At 46.1% G+C, this 25,181-nt stretch overlaps 1 protein-coding gene across 1 annotated transcript in view; it reads left to right on the plus strand.

Moving 5' to 3' along the window:
* Positions 1 to 25,181, plus strand: part of LOC119169733 (MAM and LDL-receptor class A domain-containing protein 1-like) — a 228,200-nt gene that overhangs the window by 18,606 nt on the left and 184,413 nt on the right. Inside the window, exons 2-6 of the mRNA XM_075885553.1 lie at positions 308 to 439; positions 14,688 to 14,935; positions 15,847 to 15,937; positions 17,758 to 17,898; positions 21,526 to 21,690. Of these exons, the coding sequence (XP_075741668.1) occupies positions 308 to 439; positions 14,688 to 14,935; positions 15,847 to 15,937; positions 17,758 to 17,898; positions 21,526 to 21,690 (777 nt within the window). The remainder of the gene's footprint in view (positions 1 to 307; positions 440 to 14,687; positions 14,936 to 15,846; positions 15,938 to 17,757; positions 17,899 to 21,525; positions 21,691 to 25,181) is intronic.

Genomic DNA, 25,181 nt, shown 5'->3' on the forward strand with positions numbered 1-25,181 from the left:
ATTAAATAATAAAAAAAAGATTAGTGTGCACTTACAAAATGTATGTTTGCGATAAGCATTATAGAATATATTTTTTTAAACGGCCAGTTACGCACGCAGTCTGTCGTTTCTTTAAGGTGTGAATGAAATATTAACCGAGAACCGAAGGTCGGTTAGCATTTAGGAACGTGCTGCGCACAGGATTCGGTTACGTTATCGCGTTGTACTTTTGAAGGCGAAGCTCAAGCGTTCTTCAAGTAACTGTGTCATTATAAATATACGTCCAGAAGAGTTACTTCAATTATCGCGTTGTTCTTTTTCTTTATAGAGACGTGCAATTTTGAAGAAGGCTTGTGCAAGGAATGGGTGACCCTTAACTGCAGCAAATACGCTTGCTTCAGGGTTCGCAAGGTCGCCAGTACGCAGCACGGACCCGTTAAAGACCATACGCTTCAAACAGGTAAGTTGTTGTGCCAATTTGAGGCAGCGCTCACAAACGTAGCTGTTGCATGGTAAGATGTCTATTTTTATATTATTGAAGATTATGTATAGGAAATACTACGCGAGTGAATTTTTTGCGTCATGGTTTCAAGCTACCTTGCCGGTGGCAACAGAAAAACAAAATGCGCCATCTAGCGTGTGTTTCGCCTCGAAGAATCATCATCACACTCCGCGGAACCTGATTCATTATTTGGTTTGATTTCAAGCTTGATCAGGTATTCTACCTGTCAGCCACAGTATGTCATTACTAAATCACGGGTGGTAGCGCTCAAGGAAGGGCGTATACCATTTTTGATAGGAGTCATTGTGCTGTTTTTTGTTTTTACAAGTAGCACCACTTGTAGTAACCATATGCGAACTCTTCCTACTGTTCTTCTTAAAAAGCAAGCGTGCGTTAGAATGTAACATGATGGAGATATGATCTGTGGCTAGATTCCATAGAGAAGCTGAGAACTTGTAACCCAAAGTATATGTTGCAAATTAGGAATACGAGAGTTTTTAAGATATGCAACCTAATAAACTTATGAACTTCTTTTGTTAATGCGTTACATCCCGCAGCGGTTGTTTTCAACTTGTGCATTGGTGGGTCATATTTTTCTTAGTGCTTCCTCAAAGCGAAAAACGTGTTCAACGGTGCTAAACTATAGAGTGTGGAGTTACTACAGACTATTTTACGAAGTGTATTCAGTCCTGCCGTGTTGCGGGCGTTAACCTTTGTGTTTTGTGGCTTGAACAGCTAAAAGAACAGTGTTACGCTCGACGAATTTGATATGAAAATAGTTGAGTTGGTGTGTTTCGTGGCCCCAATGAGTCACACCACCATCTATAAAAACAAAAATGCATCAACTTAACAGCGCGAGATGGTGGCATCCACATGTCTTATGTAAACTAGCTTACCCTCGGTTACAACATTCTTTTGGCACTAAGGACAAAGCTAGGCGAGCGAAGCTAACGTTTACAGGCCGAGCTACTTGAGTATGTTGCCTTACGCGAAGTAGTGCGATTTAGCGCGCGTCTCGTAATATGGTGGAAAGTGACGGTGGCGCAGTATCAGCGTTTCGTGTAGACGCAGACGCCGCCTAGCATTTGAGGTACACGTAAAAAGGCAGGAGTTTTTCTGGCATTCAAAAACGCGAATAATATCAATATTTTCCTAGTGTGAGGTCCGTCCTGCCCGAAATAGTTTCCCGTAGAAAATAAAGGATGAACTCTTGCATATCTCGTTGAGGAGGAGGAAAAAAACTTTTATTGATGATGGCTGTGCCAGATAGCCCTTATCACCACCGGACGGGTTGACATCCCTAGTCCGGGACGTCATTAGTCGAGGCCGCCAACCGAGCCCGCTGGACTAGAGTTCGCTGTTCCTCTAGTGTGGAGCTATTGAGTAGGGTCGTCTTCCAGTCCTCTTTCATGGGGTTGGGAAAGGGGGTTAATTTTGGTTTCATTTGGCAGGCCCAGACCATATGGTAAGTGTTGGCGACTTCCCCACAGTACTGGCACTGCCCGCTTATTTTTGGGTCGTAATATCTGAGTATGGCTGGGCAGAGCAGCGTGTTTGTCTGTAGGCGCCGCAGGACGCGCTCCTCCGTTTTCGAGATCTCGTTGAAGGTACGGGCGCTTTTGTGGAACTGCATTCACTAGCGCTAGGATGGACGCGATTTGGCTCTGCATAGCCTTCGCTTCAATGCCAGCGTATAGTATGACATGATTAAACACTTGTACTTGAGTGGGTTGAGTCAGCTTTTTGTGGCAGATTTTTTTTATTGCGTCGATTAGCTGAGAAAGTATCGCTAAAAATGCCCTAAAATCGGGCGTATTCACAGACAAAATAGCAAAGGACAGGTGAACTATTACGCGAAAACGTTTCGGAATGAATTCGGCTGCAGAAACGCTGACTATCGGTTGAAAAAGCAGAAAAAAAATAAAACATGGCACATCCACGAAGTGAATGATTATGAGTGGGCGAAGCAGCGGGATCGTTTGTTGCTCTCGTAAATCACCCGTGACATTGACCACTCACACATGCAAATGAGTGACGAAGCGGAGTGCATTAATATGTAATGTTTATTGTCCCTATGGTATGTTGTATTGAGTTGTGAATTTTGTTTGGCCTTTTTTATTACTGCTTTGTGATATATGATCCATGGAAGTTGGCAAAGACGAGGTCTGTGCTTGTTCCCCTGGTGGATGTTGGCTGTTTCCAGTCGTACTAAATGCCTCGTAGAGCATATCGCCTCGTCATATATCGTAGAGCATATCGTCTACACAAACCAGTCGTTGTCCGTGATAGTCATCGTCATCATCTTCATCATCATCAGCATCATAGTCATCGTCATCACTGCTACGGCGCACGCCAACAACAATAATAGATGAGCCTCGACCCTAAGAAGCTTAACCCCTCAAAAGGTATTAGGAGAAAAAGCCCATGCATGCGTACTCAGGGAAAATACAACCCTGCCATTAGTCACCGACTAATGCGCAAAACCGCAAAAGAGAGCTGAATACGGGTGTCACAGAACGAGCGCTAAAAAAGAGCGCGCCGCCAAATCCTTGCGACAACGGGCGGCAGAAACGCCGCGAGGTAAAAAGAAAAAAAAAGAAAGCAAACATCCAAGGCTCCCGGGCGCGCGCTCTCCCCGCAGAAGCATGGCTTCGCAGACGAACCTCCTCACCCCACATCGGCGGCCCAGCAAGGCCGCGACTTTTCTAGAACGAAGGAGGCGGGGTCAGACCGAGTGAATCATCCTCCGGAGAGGGCAGTCGAACCGTCTCGTGCCTCTCCCGAGCCTTCGCTGCGCATCGCGCCGACGAAATGAGAAGAACGTTCTGGAAGGTGGCGCGGAAAGTATTTAATCGAGCGGCCGAGACGAGAAATGAGGAGAAGACGGAAAGTTAGCGCCGGAGCGCGTAGGGATTCCGCCGGGGAGTCGGCGAAGGTGCTGTCCGTAGTGACAGAGCAGGAGATGAAGAGGAGTTCCACCTGTGGGTGAAGGCTCGAGCTACAGGCAAGAGCGTATGTTTACCGCTATCGAGCGAAGACGCGGGCAACAGCTGCGTGTGTGAAGCCGACGGATTTCCGGCGAAGAAGTTGAAGTTTGAAGAGTGGCCAATTGAAGTCGCGAGGTTTCCTGGAAGAGAAACTTCGAGGGCTGCGGAACGACAACAACGCTGGACTTTGAGTGAGTGATTCTCGGAAGAGTATCATCTCGACTTTGGTTCCAAGAACTTTGGACTGAATAGGTTTTCTATCACGTTAGTCTTTAAGTGTCTTGGTTGTTCAATGCATGCGACTGCATTGTAGGGCGTATTGTTGTCTGTGTCCGTTGTTTCAAGTGTGGTTGGTTGTACTGTGTAGTACGTTGTTTGATTGGTGACGTTTTGTATGTAACTATTGTGGAGTGAACATATTGGTGTATTGTTTTTCTGATCTGCCCTTATTGAGAATATAATCTGTTTGTTTATCAACTCTCGGCTCTGACTTGTTCTTTGGGCCACAGCCGGCGTCCGCTGGCACGCCAAAAAGGACCACCTCTAAATTGTCCACGCTTTCGTGGTGCGGTTCGGGGGGCCGATACTTCGGCTCTTGGAATTAGCCCGGCGATTGCCTCCCTAATTAACGGGACCGGTGTGACAATTATTCTGGCGTCCGCGATACAGGACCTTTTGGTGCACAGTGTGTCCAAAGTAGTGAGAAAGAGCCTCGAGTTGTTGATAGTGCTATCGGAACGATTTTGTGTTTTGTTCAGTGTTCTCGTTAACGAGTGCAGGGGAGTGCTCCGATAGACTGAGCTAGGCAGATACTTTTTGCACGCGGCAAGGTTTATTTGCGAGACACCATGGATCTCGAAAAGTTAGTTGCTCTTGGTGAAAAGATGGGTCTTTCTGGCGCCGAACTACGGAAGTGGGTCACCCAGAAGGAAAAAGAAGAAAAAGAGAGAGCCAAAGAAGAAAAAGCAGCCGAGCTGGAAAAAGAGAGGTTGGCGGTCGAAAGAGCCAAAGCGGAAAAAGAAGCTGAGGTGGAGAGAGAAAAGTTGGCAGCTGAAAGGGCGAAAGAAGAAAGAGAGCAGCAATTGAAGTTGGAGCTGGAGAGAGAGAAGTTGGCAGCCGAAAGGGCGAGAGAAGAAAGAGAAGCGAGGGAGCGCCAGCTGAAAGAAGAAAGAGAGGAAAGGGAGCGGCAGCGGCAGCACGAGATGGAACTCGAGCGGCTCCGTTTGCAACAGCGAAGTGAAACTCCCGTTCAAGCTAGAGTTGAAAGCAGCGAACGGGAAGATCACGGCTTCCGCTTGAACCCAAGCAAGCTGCTCGTAGCGTTTGATGAAAGGAAGGACGACCTAGACGCGTACCTCCACAGATTTGAGACGATTGCGAGGAGCCAGAATTGGCCGGAACAGCAATGGGCAACTGCTTTGAGTACTTGCTTGAGTGGTGAAGCGCTCAGTGTGTACGGCAGGCTGACGCCGACTGATGCAGCCAACTACGCAAATGTGAAAGCTGCTTTGCTGAAGCGATTTAGATTCACTGTGGAAGGATTCCGGGACAGATTTCGGACAGGACAGCCAGCTGATGGTGAGACGGCTACGCAGTATGCTGCCCGACTTTGCCACTATTTCGACAGATGGATTGAACTTTCAGGGACAGCGCAGGAGTACGATGAGCTTAGAGAGCTGCTAATTAGAGAACAATTTCTTACTAGTTGCCACCCAAGCCTGTCGCTGTATTTGAAAGAGAGGAAGGCTGAGTCACTTGAAGGAATGCTTTAATTGGCTGATCAATTCTTGGAAGCGCAAGGTGGCACTAATTTGGCCAAAGTCAAGAAGGATTGTCCCGATGATTCGAAGAAATTGGCTCCCGAAGAAAAGAAGCGTGCACCAGAGAGCATTCAGCGATGTTTTCTGTGCAACCGAGTGGGTCATCGCGCGAAAAACTGTCGAACGATCTTTACGAGCCCTACGGTAGTGAAATGTTTTAAGTGTGGTCAGACTGGGCACAAAGCAGACGCTTGTCGGAACGGAGTGAGTCAAACTCACCAGGTATCCTGTGTGCAAGCAGCACCGAAATCTGATAATATTGCCGTCACTGATGGATTCGTAGAATTGAAAAATAGGGAGAAAATTCCTATTGTCGGTGCTGTAATGTCAAAACAGCCAACCGGTGTTACGAAAGGAATGCCAGCGCAGCCTGGAAAAGTTGCGGGCAAAAAAGTTACGGTGTTAAGAGATACCGGCAGCTCCACTGTTATCGTTCGGAGAAATTTGGTACGGGAAAGTGAGTTGACAGGCAGAACGAAACCGGTTTGCCTAATTGACCGTACGGTTCGGATGCTTCCCGAAGCAGAAATTGAGGTTGAAACCACGTACTTCAGCGTGAAGGTTACTGCTTTATGCATGACGACCCCCCTGTATGACCTTGTCATCGGAAACATCGACGGGGCGCGAGGGCCAAGTGATCCAGAATGTTTGGGAGAAGACCCGAAGATAGAGCCCTCGCCAACACAGCGGCCGCGAGATACAGTGGAGGAGCATCCCGTGACGGATCTCACTAGAGCCCAAGGTGAAACTGCGGCGCTAGAGACAGCGAAGGAGAAGACGATCGTGTCGAATAAGTTCACGGGCCGAGCAACTGGACTTACGTCGGCACGACCTCAACCGACCGACAGTGTAAAGGAGACGGAGTTGGCCAGCCGGGCAAAATGTAGAGGCATTATCAAGCGGGTAAATAAACAGACAGGACCCGTTGAATGTAATGACGCATTAACGGTGTCGGAAGAGACAACGATGGCTGAGACGACGCCTCAGATATCGTCGTTGGAAAGGGCTCGCCGAAAAAGAACGTGGAAGCACAAGAAGAGATCGAGCGAGCACCGCAAAAAGGGGCGCAAGCGCTGTTCGAAGTATTCAGGATAAGTGTTGAGGTCGAATCAGAATGTGTTTGGCCGTGTTGAGCGCCATATGTTGTGTCAACGTTGTGTTATCCTGTGTCACAAGTGTCAAAGTGTTGTGCTGTGATGTGATGTATAGTATTGGACCATTGTTGTAATGAGAGAACTTTGTACATTTGTATTATTGGGAATGTGTGGTGCAGTGTTGTACTCATGTGCTTGTGGTTGTTTTTCGCGTGTGGTGTAATTGAATTACAATGTACAATTGTATTAAGTGATCTATTGTGAATGTGAAGTGTTATGAGCGACTGATGGTGTTACAGTCTGTGAGAGTGTGTGGTGACTTTTCGCGCTCGTTTGTGTGGTTTTGAATATTATGAGATAATATTCTTAAAGTGGGGGGCAGTGTCACAGAACGAGCGCTAAAAAAGAGCGCGCCGCCAAATCCTTGCAACAACGGGCGGCAGAAACGCCGCGAGGTAAAAAAAAAAGAAAGCAAACATCCAAGGCTCCCGGGCGCGCGCTCTCCCCGCAGAAGCATGGCTTCGCAGACGAACCTCCTCACCCCACATCGGCGGCCCAGCAAGGCCGCGACTTTTCTAGAACGAAGGAGGCGGGGTCAGACCGAGTGAATCATCCTCCGGAGAGGGCAGTCGAACCGTCTCGTGCCTCTCCCCAGCCTTCGCTGCGCATCGCGCCGACGAAATGAGAAGAACGTTCTGGAAGGTGGCGCGGAAAGTATTTAATCGAGCGGCCGAGACGAGAAATGAGGAGAAGACGGAAAGTTAGCGCCGGAGCGCGTAGGGATTCCGCCGGGGAGTCAGCGAAGGTGCTGTCCGTAGTGACAGAGCAGGAGATGAAGAGGAGTTCCACCTGTGGGTGAAGGCTCGAGCTACAGGCAAGAGCGTGTGTTTACCGCTATCGAGCGAAGACGCGGGCAACAGCTGCGTGTGTGAAGCCGACGGATTTCCGGCGAAGAAGTTGAAGTTTGAAGAGTGGCCAATTGAAGTCGCGAGGTTTCCTGGAAGAGAAACTTCGAGGGCTGCGGAACGACAACAACGCTGGACTTTGAGTGAGTGATTCTCGGAAGAGTATCATCTCGACTTTGGTTCCAAGAACTTTGGACTGAATAGGTTTTCTATCACGTTATTCTTTAAGTGTCTTGGTTGTTCAATGCATGCGACTGCATTGTAGGGCGTATTGTTGTCTGTGTCCGTTGTTTCAAGTGTGGTTGGTTGTACTGTGTAGTACGTTGTTTGATTGGTGACGTTTTGTATGTAACTATTGTGGAGTGAACATATTGGTGTATTGTTTTTCTGATCTGCCCTTATTGAGAATATAATCTGTTTGTTTATCAACTCTCGGCTCTGACTTGTTCTTTGGGCCACAGCCGGCGTCCGCTGGCGCGCCAAAAAGGACCACCTCTAAATTGTCCACGCTTTCGTGGTGCGGTTCGGGGGGCCGATACTTCGGCTCTTGGAATTAGCCCGGCGATTGCCTCCCTAATTAACGGGACCGGTGTGACAATTAATCTGGCGTCCGCGATACAGGACCTTTTGGTGCACAGTGTGTCCAAAGTAGTGAGAAAGAGCCTCGAGTTGTTGATAGTGCTATCGGAACGATTTTGTGTTTTGTTCAGTGTTCTCGTTAACGAGTGCAGGGGAGTGCTCCGATAGACTGAGCTAGGCAGATACTTTTTGCACGCGGCAAGGTTTATTTGCGAGACACCATGGATCTCGAAAAGTTAGTTGCTCTTGGTGAAAAGATGGGTCTTTTTGGCGCCGAACTACGGAAGTGGGTCACCCAGAAGGAAAAAGAAGAAAAATAGAGAGCCAAAGAAGAAAAAGCAGCCGAGCTGGAAAAAGAGAGGTTGGCGGTCGAAAGAGCCAAAGCGGAAAAAGAAGCTGAGGTGGAGAGAGAAAAGTTGGCAGCTGAAAGGGCGAAAGAAGAAAGAGAGCAGCAATTGAAGTTGGAGCTGGAGAGAGAGAAGTTGGCAGCCGAAAGGGCGAGAGAAGAAAGAGAAGCGAGGGAGCGCCAGCTGAAAGAAGAAAGAGAGGAAAGGGAGCGGCAGCGGCAGCACGAGATGGAACTCGAGCGGCTCCGTTTGCAACAGCGAAGTGAAACTCCCGTCCAAGCTAGAGTTGAAAGCAGCGAACGGGAAGATCACGGCTTCCGCTTGAACCCAAGCAAGCTGCTCGTAGCGTTTGATGAAAGGAAGGACGACCTAGACGCGTACCTCCACAGATTTGAGACGATTGCGAGGAGCCAGAATTGGCCGGAACAGCAATGGGCAACTGCTTTGAGTACTTGCTTGAGTGGTGAAGCGCTCAGTGTGTACGGCAGGCTGACGCCGACTGATGCAGCCAACTACGCAAATGTGAAAGCTGCTTTGCTGAAGCGATTTAGATTCACTGTGGAAGGATTCCGGGACAGATTTCGGACAGGAAAGCCAGCTGATGGTGAGACGGCTACGCAGTATGCTGCCCGACTTTGCCACTATTTCGACAGATGGATTGAACTTTCAGGGACAGCGCAGGAGTACGATGAGCTTAGAGAGCTGCTAATTAGAGAACAATTTCTTACTAGTTCCCACCCAAGCCTGTCGCTGTATTTGAAAGAGAGGAAGGCTGAGTCACTTGAAGGAATGCTTTAATTGGCTGATCAATTCTTGGAAGCGCAAGGTGGCACTAATTTGGCCAAAGTCAAGAAGGATTGTCCCGATGATTCGAAGAAATTGGCTCCCGAAGAAAAGAAGCGTGCACCAGAGAGCATTCAGCGATGTTTTCTGTGCAACCGAGTGGGTCATCGCGCGAAAAACTGTCGAACGATCTTTACGAGCCCTACGGTAGTGAAATGTTTTAAGTGTGGTCAGACTGGGCACAAAGCAGACGCTTGTCGGAACGGAGTGAGTCAAACTCACCAGGTATCCTGTGTGCAAGCAGCACCGAAATCTGATAATAATGCCGTCACTGATGGATTCGTAGAATTGAAAAATGGGGAGAAAATTCCTATTGTCGGTGCTGTAATGTCAAAACAGCCAACCGGTGTTACGAAAGGAATGCCAGCGCAGCCTGGAAAAGTTGCGGGCAAAAAAGTTACGGTGTTAAGAGATACCGGCAGCTCCACTGTTATCGTTCGGAGAAATTTGGTACGGGAAAGTGAGTTGACAGGCAGAACGAAACCGGTTTGCCTAATTGACCGTATGGTTCGGATGCTTCCCGAAGCAGAAATTGAGGTTGAAACCACGTACTTCAGCGTGAAGGTTACTGCTTTATGCATGACGACCCCCCTGTATGACCTTGTCATCGGAAACATCGACGGGGCGCGAGGGCCAAGTGATCCAGAATGTTTGGGAGAAGACCCGAAGATAGAGCCCTCGCCAACACAGCGGCCGCGAGATACAGTGGAGGAGCATCCCGTGACGGATCTCACTAGAGCCCAAGGTGAAACTGCGGCGCTAGAGACAGCGAAGGAGAAGACGATCGTGTCGAATAAGTTCACGGGCCGAGCAACTGGACTTACGTCGGCACGACCTCAACCGACCGACAGTGTAAAGGAGACGGAGTTGGCCAGCCAGGCAAAATGTAGAGGCATTATCAAGCGGGTAAATAAACAGACAGGACCCGTTGAATGTAATGACGCATTAACGGTGTCGGAAGAGACAACGATGGCTGAGATGACGCCTCAGATATCGTCGTTGGAAAGGGCTCGCCGAAAAAGAACGTGGAAGCACAAGAAGAGATCGAGCGAGCACCGCAAAGAGGGGCGCAAGCGCTGTTCGAAGTATTCAGGATAAGTGTTGAGGTCGAATCAGAATGTGTTTGGCCGTGTTGAGCGCCATATGTTGTGTCAACGTTGTGTTATCCTGTGTCACAAGTGTCAAAGTGTTGTGCTGTGATGTGATGTATAGTATTGGACCATTGTTGTAATGAGAGAACTTTGTACATTTGTATTATTGGGAATGTGTGGTGCAGTGTTGTACTCATGTGCTTGTGGTTGTTTTTCGCGTGTGGTGTAATTGAATTACAATGTACAATTGTATTAAGTGATCTATTGTGAATGTGAAGTGTTATGAGCGACTGATGGTGTTACAGTCTGTGAGAGTGTGTGGTGACTTTTCGCGCTCGTTTGTGTGGTTTTGAATATTATGAGATAATATTCTTAAAGTGGGGGGCAGTGTCACAGAACGAGCGCTAAAAAAGAGCGCGCCGCCAAATCCTTGCAACAACGGGCGGCAGAAACGCCGCGAGGTAAAAAAAAAAGAAAGCAAACATCCAAGGCTCCCGGGCGCGCGCTCTCCCCGCAGAAGCATGGCTTCGCAGACGAACCTCCTCACCCCACATCGGCGGCCCAGCAAGGCCGCGACTTTTCTAGAACGAAGGAGGCGGGGTCACACCGAGTGAATCATCCTCCGGAGAGGGCAGTCGAACCGTCTCGTGCCTCTCCCCAGCCTTCGCTGCGCATCGCGCCGACGAAATGAGAAGAACGTTCTGGAAGGTGGCGCGGAAAGTATTTCATCGAGCGGCCGAGACGAGAAATGAGGAGAAGACGGAAAGTTAGCGCCGGAGCGCGTAGGGATTCCGCCGGGGAGTCAGCGAAGGTGCTGTCCGTAGTGACAGAGCAGGAGATGAAGAGGAGTTCCACCTGTGGGTGAAGGCTCGAGCTACAGGCAAGAGCGTGTGTTTACCGCTATCGAGCGAAGACGCGGGCAACAGCTGCGTGTGTGAAGCCGACGGATTTCCGGCGAAGAAGTTGAAGTTTGAAGAGTGGCCAATTGAAGTCGCGAGGTTTCCTGGAAGAGAAACTTCGAGGGCTGCGGAACGACAACAACGCTGGACTTTGAGTGAGTGATTCTCGGAAGAGTATCATCTCGACTTTGGTTCCAAGAACTTTGGACTGAATAGGCTTTCTATCTCGTTAGTCTTTAAGTGTCTTGGTTGTTCAATGCATGCGACTGCATTGTAGGGCGTATTGTTGTCTGTGTCCGTTGTTTCAAGTGCGGTTGATTGTACTGTGTAGTACGTTGTTTGATTGGTGACGTTTTGTATGTAACTATTGTGGAGTGAACATATTGGTGTATTGTTTTTCTGATCTGCCCTTATTGAGAATATAATCTGTTTGTTTATCAACTCTCGGCTCTGACTTGTTCTTTGGGCCACAGCCGGCGTCCGCTGGCGCGCCAAAAAGGACCATCTCTAAATTGTCCACGCTTTCGTGGTGCGGTTCGGGGGGCCGATACTTCGGCTCTTGGAATTAGCCCGGCGATTGCCTCCCTAATTAACGGGACCGGTGTGACAACGGGTGGAAATCACCATCTGCCTGATAACAACGAAGTGTCGTGTGGGTAATTATCGAGTTACTGATAAGACAGCAATGCTTGAACAACAAAGCATGCTTTTTTTTAAACAAAACCATAAGTAAGTTTAATTGGGAGCACACTTGCGCTAGTGACAAAGTAATTAGTAGCTACATGGCGATGAAAATAATCTGCTCTATTGTTTGACGAGTACAGTGCGCCGCACTTGTGCACCTGTGAGAGAGTTTATTGTTTCGTACGAATTGCTCTGCCACTTTTTGCATATTTGTCGTTGCGTATAAGTACCTTCTCGTGGGATACCGAAGTGAACTGAAGAAAAAAAATATAGTTCCGCAACGACTAAAACATGCCAATGAAATATTTTTCATGACTTCTACGTGTTGGCATTTGTATGACTGTATGCATAAAAAGCGCTTGTGGGGTTATTTCTGCGAGTTTCAGGTTTCCATGAAAAACAACTGTTAGAATTGATTTTGAACACAACGCCACTGCTATGACCGCAAGCTGAAATCGCTATCACCAATCAAATTTCTTTATATTCACATGATTCATATGTACGTAGCTGTCGGTTTAACTACAGATCGTGAAATGATTAACATGAAAATGACTGAAAATGACTGGGCGCGCCTCAGTGGTCTGGCTTAGCAACAAGGTGAGCAGTTCATGCCCTAAAAGACAAAATGAGAGACAACAGTGATATATATTATCTCTTTTCATTGTCTTAACAGCTTGGCAGTGAAAACGATGATCATCTAGATGACCTGCGCTATTCAGCGAATCGCAAAAAGAACATAGGGGGTTACTACCTCTAAGCCATTTAGAGTTACAATGAAGTGCAGCGCTACATAATCGTTTGAGCTCTTGTTCATTCCTTATTACTTTCCCATTTTCTGTACACAATTATTCAGCCATACTTCTGGAAGTTACCCAATGACTGCCTGCTGTGACCGCTTTCAACAGTGTCAAGCGTATTGCGTATGGCACACCACATAGTCATATATCTCGCTTTTGCTTGCGAAGGGAAAGATATACGTTATTATCTCTGCCTATAACTCCTTCCTATCTACTCCCTGTTATACTAAACACCACACGCAACAGTAGCATCACACCCGAGAGGGCCATTGCGCCAATCCTCACTCTATTGAATGTGCAATCATGCCAATGAGAAAACTTGGAGTAGGTTTCTTCGGAACACAGACATCCCTGAAAATTTATTTCCAAGCGAAACTGCGTAGCACCATGATTGCATATAATTTTTAAATTGAAACATACCACTTACTGTTGTAAATATACAGTTACTATTCTATTGTCATCTTAGCGGCTGACAGGCACTGCTATCTTCTAGCTCTGTGTGAACCTGGCCACATAAATTATGCACACGGAATATTCTTCATGTATCCTCTGATACATAATTTTTAGAAAAGCATAGAGCATAGCTTAAGACAGTTCTGGTGTATGTGGCAAGGGGGAATCACTGAAGAATAACAATGAATGTATATTTTTTCCTTAGAGTGAAACGCGCAGTAAGGTGGTGGGCCGTGGGCTCCTTCATAGGTTTTTGCTTAGTTTACGATGTTAAACACTTTTAGTAATAGTCAAGCAATGAATTCACTGAAAGAGCTTAGTGCCTCCAGATTTCGCTGCCCTAATAATTTTTAGAATACCTCCCGTGCGAGTGGAGTTAGAAATGTTTCTCGCACTCTGCATTTGCTATCTGACGTCTCTCGTCTCGATGAGAGCACCGGAAGCTAACCAAGGAGAGATGGCTTGGAGACGAAAAAAAAAATTGGCCCGAATATACATGTTACACTGTAAATGTCGTCGAAAGACGACAGTCTTGCGTGTGCAGAGAGTGAACAAAACGTTTATTTGATGTTCTGCGCAAGAAAATCGGTGAATGTTATTCTGAAGGCGCTGCGTTTGAGTGCCTCGAGCGTGTAACGGAGGCGAACAAGCGCATCTAAGCAAGTTAGGCACGAGCGTCATCTGGCAGTTATCTTCGAAAACGAGGGTGTGCGCGACAGCGGAGAAATATGCGTGCCAATCACGGAGGTGATAATGTGTAGAATGCAAAGCGACGGGCAGGTGCCACCACCGTGCCGTCGTAGAAAAGCGTTGGAAACACCTTCGTGAGCATCGCCTTGCACTGTCAGCGCAGCGCGTTTAACGCTACAGTGCTTACAGATCACTTGTGTGTGCCTCTTCTAGTATAAAGACAGACATACAAAACATAGACTTGTTGTTATGGCGCCTCATATATGCGCAATAATTGCTTTTAATTGACAATCGCACAACTATGAACGATAAACATTGAGCAATATTTGTGGGCGCGGCGGATGGGGTTGGCCGTTCGGTGCCGTTTAAGGTATCGTTAGGGCAGACAAACAGACAAAAGTACAGACAGACCAAATTTTTTTTCCGTCGAAGGTCCCCAAGAGAGACTATCGTCTTTGAAAAAAATACCATGCGTGTCTCGTGACCTTGAGCGCTTTTTCTATGCTTTTTTCTTCTTCGAATACGCGGTTTTCAGTGCGATGGTGCAAGCACGCATTAGCAAGTTGGGGCCTCCCGCGGCGATCCCTGTAACGGCCGAGGGCGCCTTAATAAAACAGCTAACGGCTGATACACGGCTATGAAGAGTCATTTTTCAGATTCTTCCGTCTTTCGTAGAGAGGGGATAAATTAGTTTTTAGCTTATTTGACATTTTATTGTAAATTTTAGGCTGCGTGCTGCACTAGACTATTTGAATCACGTGTTCTCAGGAGCTTTCGGCGTCTACTACCGATCGCCAGCGTTTTCTGACCATGCCCATGAAGTGTTGTAGTGCAACACTTTATGAACATAGTCCTTTCAATTCCCCTATTCAATTCAAATCATTATTAATAGTCAAATGGGTCAATTGCGTGCTGACAGTAAAAATGAAATTATGTATGTTCTGGAATTTGCAACTTTCTTCAAGATAGCGTTTTAATGTGCGCTTATTGCTTTTATTTGCATTTCCATGAGGGCAGACGAAGGCTCATGCGCCTATGCAACTGCCAACGGCACAACGGGTGGACCCACTACAATTTCCCGCGTGTTTACTGGACCTCTGTGCTTTACTGCCTGGTACCACCAGTCCGGCACTGTGCACCATGCTGCGGAGTTCTCAGCCAAAGGATCCGATGGCGTGCGACGAAACTTCTACATGACTCAGCAGGAGATGTCGGGACGCTGGCAGCGAGTCATATATTCCGATAAAAGGAAGGGTCCAATTGAGGTGGGTGAAATAATAATCATGAACGGTAGATATCAGTTCTCGAAGAAGGCGTCTTAATCCTGAATTTCTCGTGCTCTTAGGACGTTACATTTTATGGGTCGTGAGGGGTGGTGTGAAAATAACTGCCAAAGGCAAACTGTTTAACAAAATTCATATCGAATTGCTTGTCGGTACATGGGCAGCATAGGAGGTGGAAGGAAAGGAAGCATAAAAGAGAGTAAAGAAGCTGAACCAGGACTGGGGATGCCGGCCAATGCAGTCTTTGTCAGAAGTCCCGGAAAAGTAGTAAAATTTAGCGTGGGCAGAAACGTCACTGTTGCTGGGGACGTAACAGTTGCACGCTTGTCGTGTGTGTCACTTTTCGCTCTGCGCGTGGCATAATAACTGTGCTATATTCACTATTTTGAGTACCCAGCATTTTGGGCCAGCAAGAATGCCCTGCTACACTATGTAGTATTCATTTGGCCTAATAGAACTACAATTTGCCGACTATGAGAATGACAACTATTTATGGAAATGTACAATGTACATATTCGTACGTCATATGGTACAAGAAAAACATAAAACTCTTCACTGACCACGACAGTGATCACAGATTATTTGTACCAGATCTTATGATGTTTTTATTTTACTGTTCAATTGTTGCTTTTACACTCGCACTACTATAAGTGAAAAAAGCATGTTCTATTCGTTTTGCAACATTTCACGCAATGTATATTCCAACATTGATGTTTCCAGCAGCATTCATGAACCGCTGAAACTCGGAAAATGGTTTTTCGCGTTTCTCCGTTCAGTAACCGGCATATTTTTTTTTCACAGAAATAATAGCTAATACTTATAAGGTGGTTCCTATTATGTTTGCATCTTATGAGTTTTTGTTGGTAGAACAATCAAGGATCTATTTCTTTCAGATAAGAATCTACTACTTCGTCCGAGACTCGTTTGAGGAATCTACTTTTGCACTTGACGACCTGACACTGGAGAGCGGCGAGTGCCCGCCAGGTAGTAACCGTGGGATTATGCAATGCAAAGTTTGAAAGCTACGTAAAATAATTTAGCCGCGTTTTCTTGTAATCAAATAATATATGCTTTATTATTACCAGAAATGAACAATAATACAGTGCCAGCAAAAACTGTGCAAAAATAGATGTTAACACCAACAGATGTTCTCCACTGAAATAGAAAATATCGTCACGCTATTGTTTAACGAGTTTAACTTTATCTTGTACATGCTTCGCCAGTATTCAAGAATGACTTTTTGCTGAGCTAGGTGGGTCATTGTATCTCACGTCACAGCGAAGAAAATACTTTAAGTGACTATGACAGTGACGAAGTGTAAAGAGCGCTGGCTGGTTTATTCTGATGGAAACAAACGTGTGTCTATACGAAGCACCTACATGCGAGGAGAAGAAAGGCAAAAGATAGAATAATATCAATCAGAATGAGACGTACAGTAAGACGGTAAGTTGGGCCAGTTGGTTAGGATCCATCGTGAACTTACTTACAGCGCAACACCAGAAAAAATACAGGACAGGGAAGGAGCAAAAGAGAAAGAAAAGACGGCGCCGTCTTTTCTTTCTCTTTTGCTCCTTCCCTGTCCTGTATTTTTTCTGGTGTTGCGCTGTAAGTAAGTTCACGTTGAGACGTACAGGGTGATATCTAGATGAGTCTAATCACCGATTCTCCAAGAACCTGAGCATATCTTTAATCAGTCCAAGGGAATGGATTGGTGGCCTATCACTCTCCCGCACATGCTTAGAATATCTTCCACCTGGATAACCTTCATGACGCACTAGTCTTTTTGCCCATCTACAAGCCACTTTTTGAAAACTTAGGCATGCAAGGCTTAGTAGGCCGAGAGCTTATCACTACATTGCATTGGTGTGCCCTGAAGGGTTCCGAGGGGAGGGGGGGGGGGGGGGGCGCTCCTCGCATTTTTCGGGCTCGATCTGCTCGCATAGTCTCTGCTTTTGTTTCACGTGTCATCACACATTGGTAGTGTGTCACGTGACCTTGTAGCTCTCCTGAATCACCCGGATATGGTGTAAATTACGGCTGGGCCTATTAGAAATGCCCTCACGGGCTCTTCATATTAGGCGGGAGCGCTCGGCAAAAGTAACGCCTGGTAGCTTTTGAGTGTCGCTACGTTAGAATGTCAGACTTTGAAGGACCGAAAACATGTTTTGTTGCCATGATCACTTCGTTGAATCTAGTTCGTAAAAGTGAGCTCTAAATGTTCTAACAGATTGCAATGTAGCGTTATACTGAAGATCTGGAGTACCCATTCAAGCAACACTTGTGTTCGGCCCGGACGCATAAGCAGTATATTATGAGTGATATCGGTAGGATACTGTAATACTCACCATTTTAGCGCATATATGAGCAAGAAGAAAAAGTGACGCAGACGCAGCGCCGACTTACACCAACTGCTCCTCTTTCTACACTGGCGCATATATGTTCTACAGAAACGAGAGCACGCGGGTGAATTGTGCATTAAATATACATGTAAAAGTCAAAGATGCATATGCGAGCAATGTGCGCTAAAAAGTGAAACGTGGAATACTAACACGCCCAAGCATATCGTCTTTCAAGGCAAAAATGCCGTCGTTGAGAACAATATTCGTTTTCGAAAGCAGTCGCTAGAGTATTGACTTTCGTGATTAAGTTATCGTATTTCTAATGCACCTGACGTGTCCTGTTCGGAAGCCTGAACAAAAGCGCACTTGCAAACAGATTTGCTTTTGTTTGTGGCGATCTATGCAATATATCGCTGTTGCTTCATTTTCGACACAAACATTTGATTCATATTCGATTCATTTCAGAGCCTACGGCTGGTTCTTGCAATTTCGATTGGGATGACAGATGCGGCTATGACCTCGGGAAAGGAGAAAACAGTTGGAAACTTTTGGGCAGCCAGCGAGAAAGCTTTTTCTTGCCTGATTATTCTACTGGCACTATTAAAGGTGAGGACATGATACCACGCAGTTTAAACGTCGTGGTAGAATATGAGAAATGTGTTTTCTCTCAAGTTTCATTACTCGTTTTTTTACGATCAGTAGATATGTTTTTTTTCAGTGACACAGCTTTTTTTTTTGTTCTTCGAAAGTAATACCAGAGTCATTCAATACTTTTACTTGTCATGAAGTTTCGACGAAAGTGCGATTTAGACAGGAGCAACCGCCATAGAAGCACCCTCGGCTGCGGCGGGGCATCGGAGAGGTCACGGCGCTGCAATTGTACGGCATGCGCTGGAGCTGTGAAACGTTATAAAATGTAGCCGCGAAGGTTGAATACGTCTTTGGAGTGATGTTAGCTTCAAGGAAATTTGGGAAAGCTTCAGTATAGTGTAATTTAGCGACGAATAAGACCTTGACGCTAGAAATTCGATGGCAAGCTGATTTCACTGTAAGATATGGTACCGCTATAAAAGAATGCTTACTTTTTTGCTGAAGGATTCAGTGAACATTCGTGTATACTATACAGAGTTCTTCAAAGGCTCTGGTGGTTCTTCACACGTCGTGAAAGTGCAGTGGTTGCAACTTTTGACAGCGAATATCCAACCTTCTAAGCTACATATACAATCGGTGTTTCTATATATGAAGATAGATACCTTAAAATAGCCTCGCATGGATTAAACCAACGGCCACTTTGAATAAATCAGTGCTTTTGATTTAGCAAGCGATGAGGATAAAGCAATACTTCATATGACGATTACCTCGTTTTCATATTTTGTTTTGCGTTATTTATCCCTAGAATGACGTAGCGCGCTTTAGGTTCGGTTCGCCGTGCAATGTAGTTTCTCGGTCCTTTACTATGCTGTGTGGCTTGTTCATGATGTGTTTTTTCCGTCCTTCTTTATTGTTTATTCTATAAAGGCGAAAGCCTTACATGCCTCCTCAGACGTGAAAATTGACCGACTGCGTCCCGTGCTGGAGGCGTCAACGTGTGACGCAAAATGTTATCCTCTCTTGCTCACGACGCATTCATGTCGAAAATCTGCACGCTTTTACAGCTTGCGCAAGTTTTTTTTTTTTTGAGCATTGTGGTGCAACCGCTCTTGCGCCGTCGCCCTATCAAACATATATTGATAGCACTGAAGTCTCTGTTGCATGCAACGGATGTGTGCTTTGATTTTTCGAAGCTGTGAGGAGCTGCATGTAGCTCCACCTGTTCGACCTATCACCTATACACTTTTCGTCATCCCAGTACCTATATAAACAAAAACCTTGAACATTTCACTCATCAGGCTTCTGCATTACCTACTGGCATATTACGAGGAAGATGCGGCAGCGTGCTCACCTTTATTAAATGCGTCATTATCTACTAAAATTATGTCAAGAGAGCTCATGCACAGTGTCAATGCAGCCCAAAGTCTCCAGCTCGCTGACGGTTCTCGTCTGCGCTTGGTAGGTGGGCGAGCTCTGCCTCTTTTTGCGCTGTACATTTACGCCGTGAGGCGGCGGAAAATCTTTCGCACTGCGTCAGCAAAAGTTTCGAAACGTCGCGCAGTGACTTCACACACCACCTCTGATTACTCACTCAACCACGCGAACGATGTCATTCTCATCGAAGTACTATTCACACATGCGCGCATTCGGGGAAGCAAATGTGAGGCAGCGAGAACTTGAAGACTATTGACTTTTCTTTTGTAGCCGGATTGACAACCAGGTTGTAATTATAGTTGTTGGTGCTTTTGGTGTGTTTTTATGCATGCGTGAGGGTTTCAGAAGATGAGCTACGGTTCAATAAAAGTCAGTTGCGAGTGTGCGCTTTTCTGTATCTCCTTTCTCTATGTTTTGCGCCAACAACATTCTGCACAGCGTAATAATTACATTTTGATTGACAGTGTTCACAAAGCATAAACGCAACTACCAGATAAAGTTGGGTGGGCTTTGAGCGCACGGGCTCATACTTTCACCGGTTGTCCGAATCATCGGTCAGAAACCAACAGACAGACGCACAAACAGAAAGGCAGGTGGAGCAAAAGTTTTGCGTTCAAGTATCCCAAGAAACACTACCGTCAATCAAAGCAAAATAAACAGGCCAACACGTGTGTGCACAATAAAGGTAAGACAAATAAAAAACCTGTGCGCGGGTAATTTCACACACTAAAGAAAGTTCCCAGCAGGGTAGAAGTAGATGTGTTTGTGTATTGCTACACAAAAATTAATAATACTTTGTAAGGGTGACTCGTTTCGTACCACACGCCCAGGATGCACGAGAAACACCAGTGTATCTTGTTTTCTGTGCACGAGGCCTTGTTTACAGCTTCCCATTTCAGCACAGCAAGATGTAGGTACATAGGAGAGATAAGGATATGTCTGATTGACAAGCAGGCTAACGAAGCAAAATCAGAAGTTAATTCTTTAATGGGGACGGGCGCATCTTTGCGTATCGCAATGGCTGCGTTTAAATAGCACTGTTTAATGAATGTGTCGTTTTGTATAAAAAGTTTAAGATAGTCCAAGCCAGTCTCATTCAAAAAAAAAAAAAAAAAGGTGCCAGCTGTGCCAGTGCCGCTCGATTACTTTTAGTGCGAAGGAAATCGCATATCTGATTGAAGCTGGCATGTATAAGTACAAGAGATTTCACATTAAAAAAATAAACGCCAGGCCAGCGCAGAAGGCGCAGTACAGTCACAGCGAAAGCTAGAAGAGCGGCCTCTCAGAGCCTTTGCTAAACACTAATTGCGTAACCTCTGCAAGCACGCTTGCTGTGTACCACTACGGCAATAATTATAATAATTGCTAGGTAATAGGCTGGCATTCACTAAGCACTTGCGAGGAATTTGTGCCAAGTGTTCATTCAGTGGCTGACGACGATGAAGAATTATGCCTTAAGGGGGTATGCGCCACAGTTAATAGGGGAACAAGAACAAGCTTTTGTAGTTGGCTGGAGCATTGGACGACCCACTCGTTAGGCTATTCGCATTGTAAGGCATCTGGTTGTTTTTTTTTTTTTTTGCTGTTCTAAAATACTTTATTACTCATATAACGCGATTCCTTTACCGACATAAAGCCTGCCTAAAGCAACTTTCCGAACAAGTCTGATGCACCGGCGTGGTTTAGGGTCAGAATACTGGGCTGGCACGAAGCGGACCCATGGTCGAGGCCCACTGGGTCATTGATACAAGTTTCTGTTTTTCTTATTTCGTGCGATAGTGGTTACGCACAACGGTGGCGGCGGCGGACAAATGCGGCCGCCACCGGAGTAGTGATTCACAACACTACTCCGTAGTGGAGTAGTGATTTCACAACAGCTTTTGCTGTAAAATAAAGACCGGCCTTTCCAGCTCCCTCTTGTGTGGCTGACTGGAAGTGATAAGTGTTTGCTTCTGATGCTTACACATAATTTAGTTGCTCTGTAAGTCTGAGAGTGATACTTCGCAGTAATGTTCTACTCTTGATGCTGCCAAATTATAGTGGTGACTTTTGCTTTATACTTTCGCACTGTTACCTACACTGACTGCAGTATATTCTCGCTTTATTCGCGTACATTTGGGCTCCTAACCTTGGAATCCTACATGATACGTCTTGTGTAAGAAAGTACATGGGGTGATGAATTAGTTTCATGCAGCTGCATTTCTTTAGGTGGCGTCGTCTACCTGGGTCTGAAAAATAACTATACATCTGCCGTCTTGACTTCCCCAACGCTCACCGGACGATCCGGGGTTCAATGTCTTCAGTTCCAGTACTACCTTCCGTGGGCTGAGGCAGTTGCTCAACGAGCGTACACCCTGAAGGCTACGGTCACAGGCAAGGAACCTTGAGCACCAAATTTTACTGGTTTGCTTGATGTTAAAAAAAAAGCATATTACATTGCACAAAATTATTAGTCCCGTTGTGCAAACCTTTTTTTATGCCCGTGTAAGCGCTTAGAGCTTCCTGGATGAATAATGAACACCGAAGCTCACGCTATATCTAGTTAGCTTTATCGCAAAATATTCTGTCATAGATGTCTTCCTGCACCTAATGCAGCATTTAAAAATAGCGGAGGCTAAGCTAAGAAGACGCATTACTTTTTGCATGCCAGTTTCTGTGGTATAAATCGAGTAACTGATTTTAGTAATGTGTAAAAATAGTGAACAAATAGTGATGACTCTTTAGCAACCTCACGACACTCGTCTTAGAGCAAAATAAGTAACATTACTTATGTAAAAACTGCTAAAAAAGACAGCCCTATTCGACGTACCCCCCCCCCCCTTTATCAAATAATTTTCAATGTTCTTGCGTCCTAAGAAAACTTGGACATTAGTAAAATAAAGAAAGCCTTCTCAGATAACCAATTACGCACCACAATTACACTGCGGTCACTCGCACCACGTATTAGAAAAAGTTTTGTCTCGTGTTCGTATCCTTAACCTAGCCATAGTTTGGTTGGGCTAAATACAAATAATTTGTTTGAAAAAGGCCAGATGGTTCCCAGCGGTGGTTTATAAAATCATGTTAAGTATATTTGAATCCTTATCCCTTACGACACACACAACATATATATATATATATATATATATATATATATATATATATATATATATATATATATTGTTACGTACAATCCAAATAGTGTACGAATAACTGTTTATTGGGGATAACTTGTGCCCGATGCCCGAATAGTAAAGGAAAATGTAGCGGCGTTTCTAAAAAGCAAACAGCAAAAGGACATCAATCTCCGAGAAACCCTCGAGCGGTGCACCACTTCTTTTTCATCAAAATCCCGTGCTGAGGAGGCGCGCGCCATCACGGTATTTTCTTGTTTCATCATCAAGCCACTGGTCTCTTGGGGGGCGCACGAACTAGCGCACGTAGTGTGAATACTGCGTTAGCCTTGCGTCATTATCCCTCCTCCAAAAACGCATCGTCCCGATGCGTAAAAGCAGTGTTGCTGAGGTGGTCTGAATGCATGTTTTCTATTGGAGAAATAGGTATTCGTCATGAACGGGTGTGTATAGTTTGATGTTCATTGCCTGTCATAGTATGGCTTTATTCTGACTACATGCACGATTTCTGTGATCTTTCGGCATCTTGATGAGCTCACTTGTCCTTCCGGTGATACCTCGTAGTTCAAAGAGCTGACGCGACGAAGGACTCGGTAAGGGCTGAAATATCGGCGCATGAGCTTTTCGGAAAGGCCAGGCGTCCGCACGGGAGTCCAAATCCAAACTCGGTCGCCTGGTGCGTAGTCGACTCCTCTCCGACGAAGGTTGTAACGGTTTGCATCCACGCAATCTTGTTGTTTTATTTGATGTCGCGCCAACTGCCGTGCTTCTTTGGCCCGCTGAAGGCATTCACTGATGTCAGGCTTGTGCTGTGTATTGTCGCCTACAGGCAGCATTGCATCTAATGGTGTGGTAACTACTCGACCATAGACTAGCTGGAATGGCGTCACTTTAGTAGTCTCCTGCACAGCAGTATTGTAAGCGAAAGTGGCGTACGGCAGTATTTTGTCCCACGTACGGTGCTCCAAGTCAACGTAAATAGATAACATATCGGTTAGAGTTCTGTTGAGTCGCTCGGTTAGCCCATTCGTTTGGGGGTGGTAAGCCGTTGTTTTCCTATGACATGTGTGGGTAAGTTTCATCATGGACTGCGTCAGATTGGCTGTGAATGCAGTTTCTCGATCCGTGATAACCACTTTTGGGGCACCATGCCATAGTACAATGTTAGTGACGAAAAATTCAGCGACTTATATAGCCGTACCCCTGGTGAGAGAGGCTGTCTCGGCATACCGGGTTAAGTAGTCTGTCGCCACAACTATCCATCGGTTGCCTATTGATGACGTAGGAAATGGACCAAGTAGATCCATTCCTACTTGTTCAAAGGAAGATTCAGGTGGTTCGATTGGTTGGAGAAATCCTGCAGGTTTCAATAGAGGCGTTTATCAATGTCCTTACATCTCTCAATGTCCTTACATAATGCTGTACAGCATCCAGTAACTTTGGCCAGTAGTACTTGGTGCGGATGTGAGCCAACGTTCTACTCACTCCGAGGTGTCCTGCTGCTGGGTCATCGTGGCAGGCTTCCAGGATTTCGGGTCGTAAGGCCGAAGGAACGACGAGTAGGAATTTCTCCCTGATGTGCTCGGAGTTTCTCTTGTATAAAATGTTTTTTCTCATCAGGTACGAGGACAATCCACGGACGAAAACTCGAGGAACACGCACGGGTTGCCCTTCCAAATGCTTGATCAGTTTAAGGAACTCCACGTCAGATCGTTGATATTCAGCCATGTCTTCGGTGCTGACGGCCCCAAGAAACGTAAAGTCGTCTCCATCTTCCACAGGTGTGGATTCTATTGGTGCGCGTGACAGGCAATCAGCATCGCTGTGCTTGTGACCCGACTTGTATACGACTGTTATGTCGTATTCTTGCAACCTGAGGCTCCATCTAGCAAGTCGCCCAGAAGGGTCCTTTAAGCCTGCGAGCCAGCACAGCGAGTGATGGTCGCTCACTGCTCGAAATGGTCTACCATATAAGTACGGTCGGAACTTCTGTATGGTCAATATTACCACCAGACATTCTTTTTTCGTCGCCGAATAATATATTTCAGCTCTCGAAAAAGTGCGACTAGCATATGCGACCACTCTTTCCTCTCCGTTTTGCAGCTGCACGAGGACGGCGCCTAGTCCCAAATTGCTGGCGTCCGTGTGAATCCCTGTTTCGGCTTCTTCGTGGAAATGTGCTAGGCCGGGGTGGTTTAGGAGTCGCTGTCGTAGCTCATTGAACTCGTCTTCTTGCTTGCTTGTCCAGGTGAAAGGCGTGTCTTCTTTCGTCAGTCGGGTCAGTGGTTCCGCAATCTTCGAAAAATCTTTGATGAATCTTCTGTAATAGGCACAAAGTCCAAAGAATCGTCTCACAGCCCTTTTATCCGTCGGTCTAGGAAACTTTTCTACAGCTGCTGTCTTTTCGGGGTCAGGTCGAATGCCTTCAGAGCTAACCACATGACCGAGGAAAAGCAGTTCATGAAAACCAAAATGGCACTTTTGGGGTTTTATCGTCAGCCCTGCTGAACTAATCGCTTCGAGCACAGTCCGTAGTCGTTCCACATGCTGATCGAAGGTGGCCGAAAAGATCACGACGTAATCGAGATAAACAAGGCAGGACTGCCATTTTACCCCGGACAGCACAGTATCCATCATCCGCTGAAATGTGGCGGGTGCGGAACACAGGCCAAATAAGAGTACCTTGAACTCGTATAACCCATCTGGAGTCACGAAAACAGTTTTCTCGCGATCTCGTTCGTCCACCTCTAT

This window comes from Rhipicephalus microplus, chromosome 2 (genome assembly GCF_043290135.1).
Source record: "Rhipicephalus microplus isolate Deutch F79 chromosome 2, USDA_Rmic, whole genome shotgun sequence".
Classification (NCBI taxonomy): Eukaryota; Metazoa; Arthropoda; class Arachnida; order Ixodida; family Ixodidae; genus Rhipicephalus; species Rhipicephalus microplus.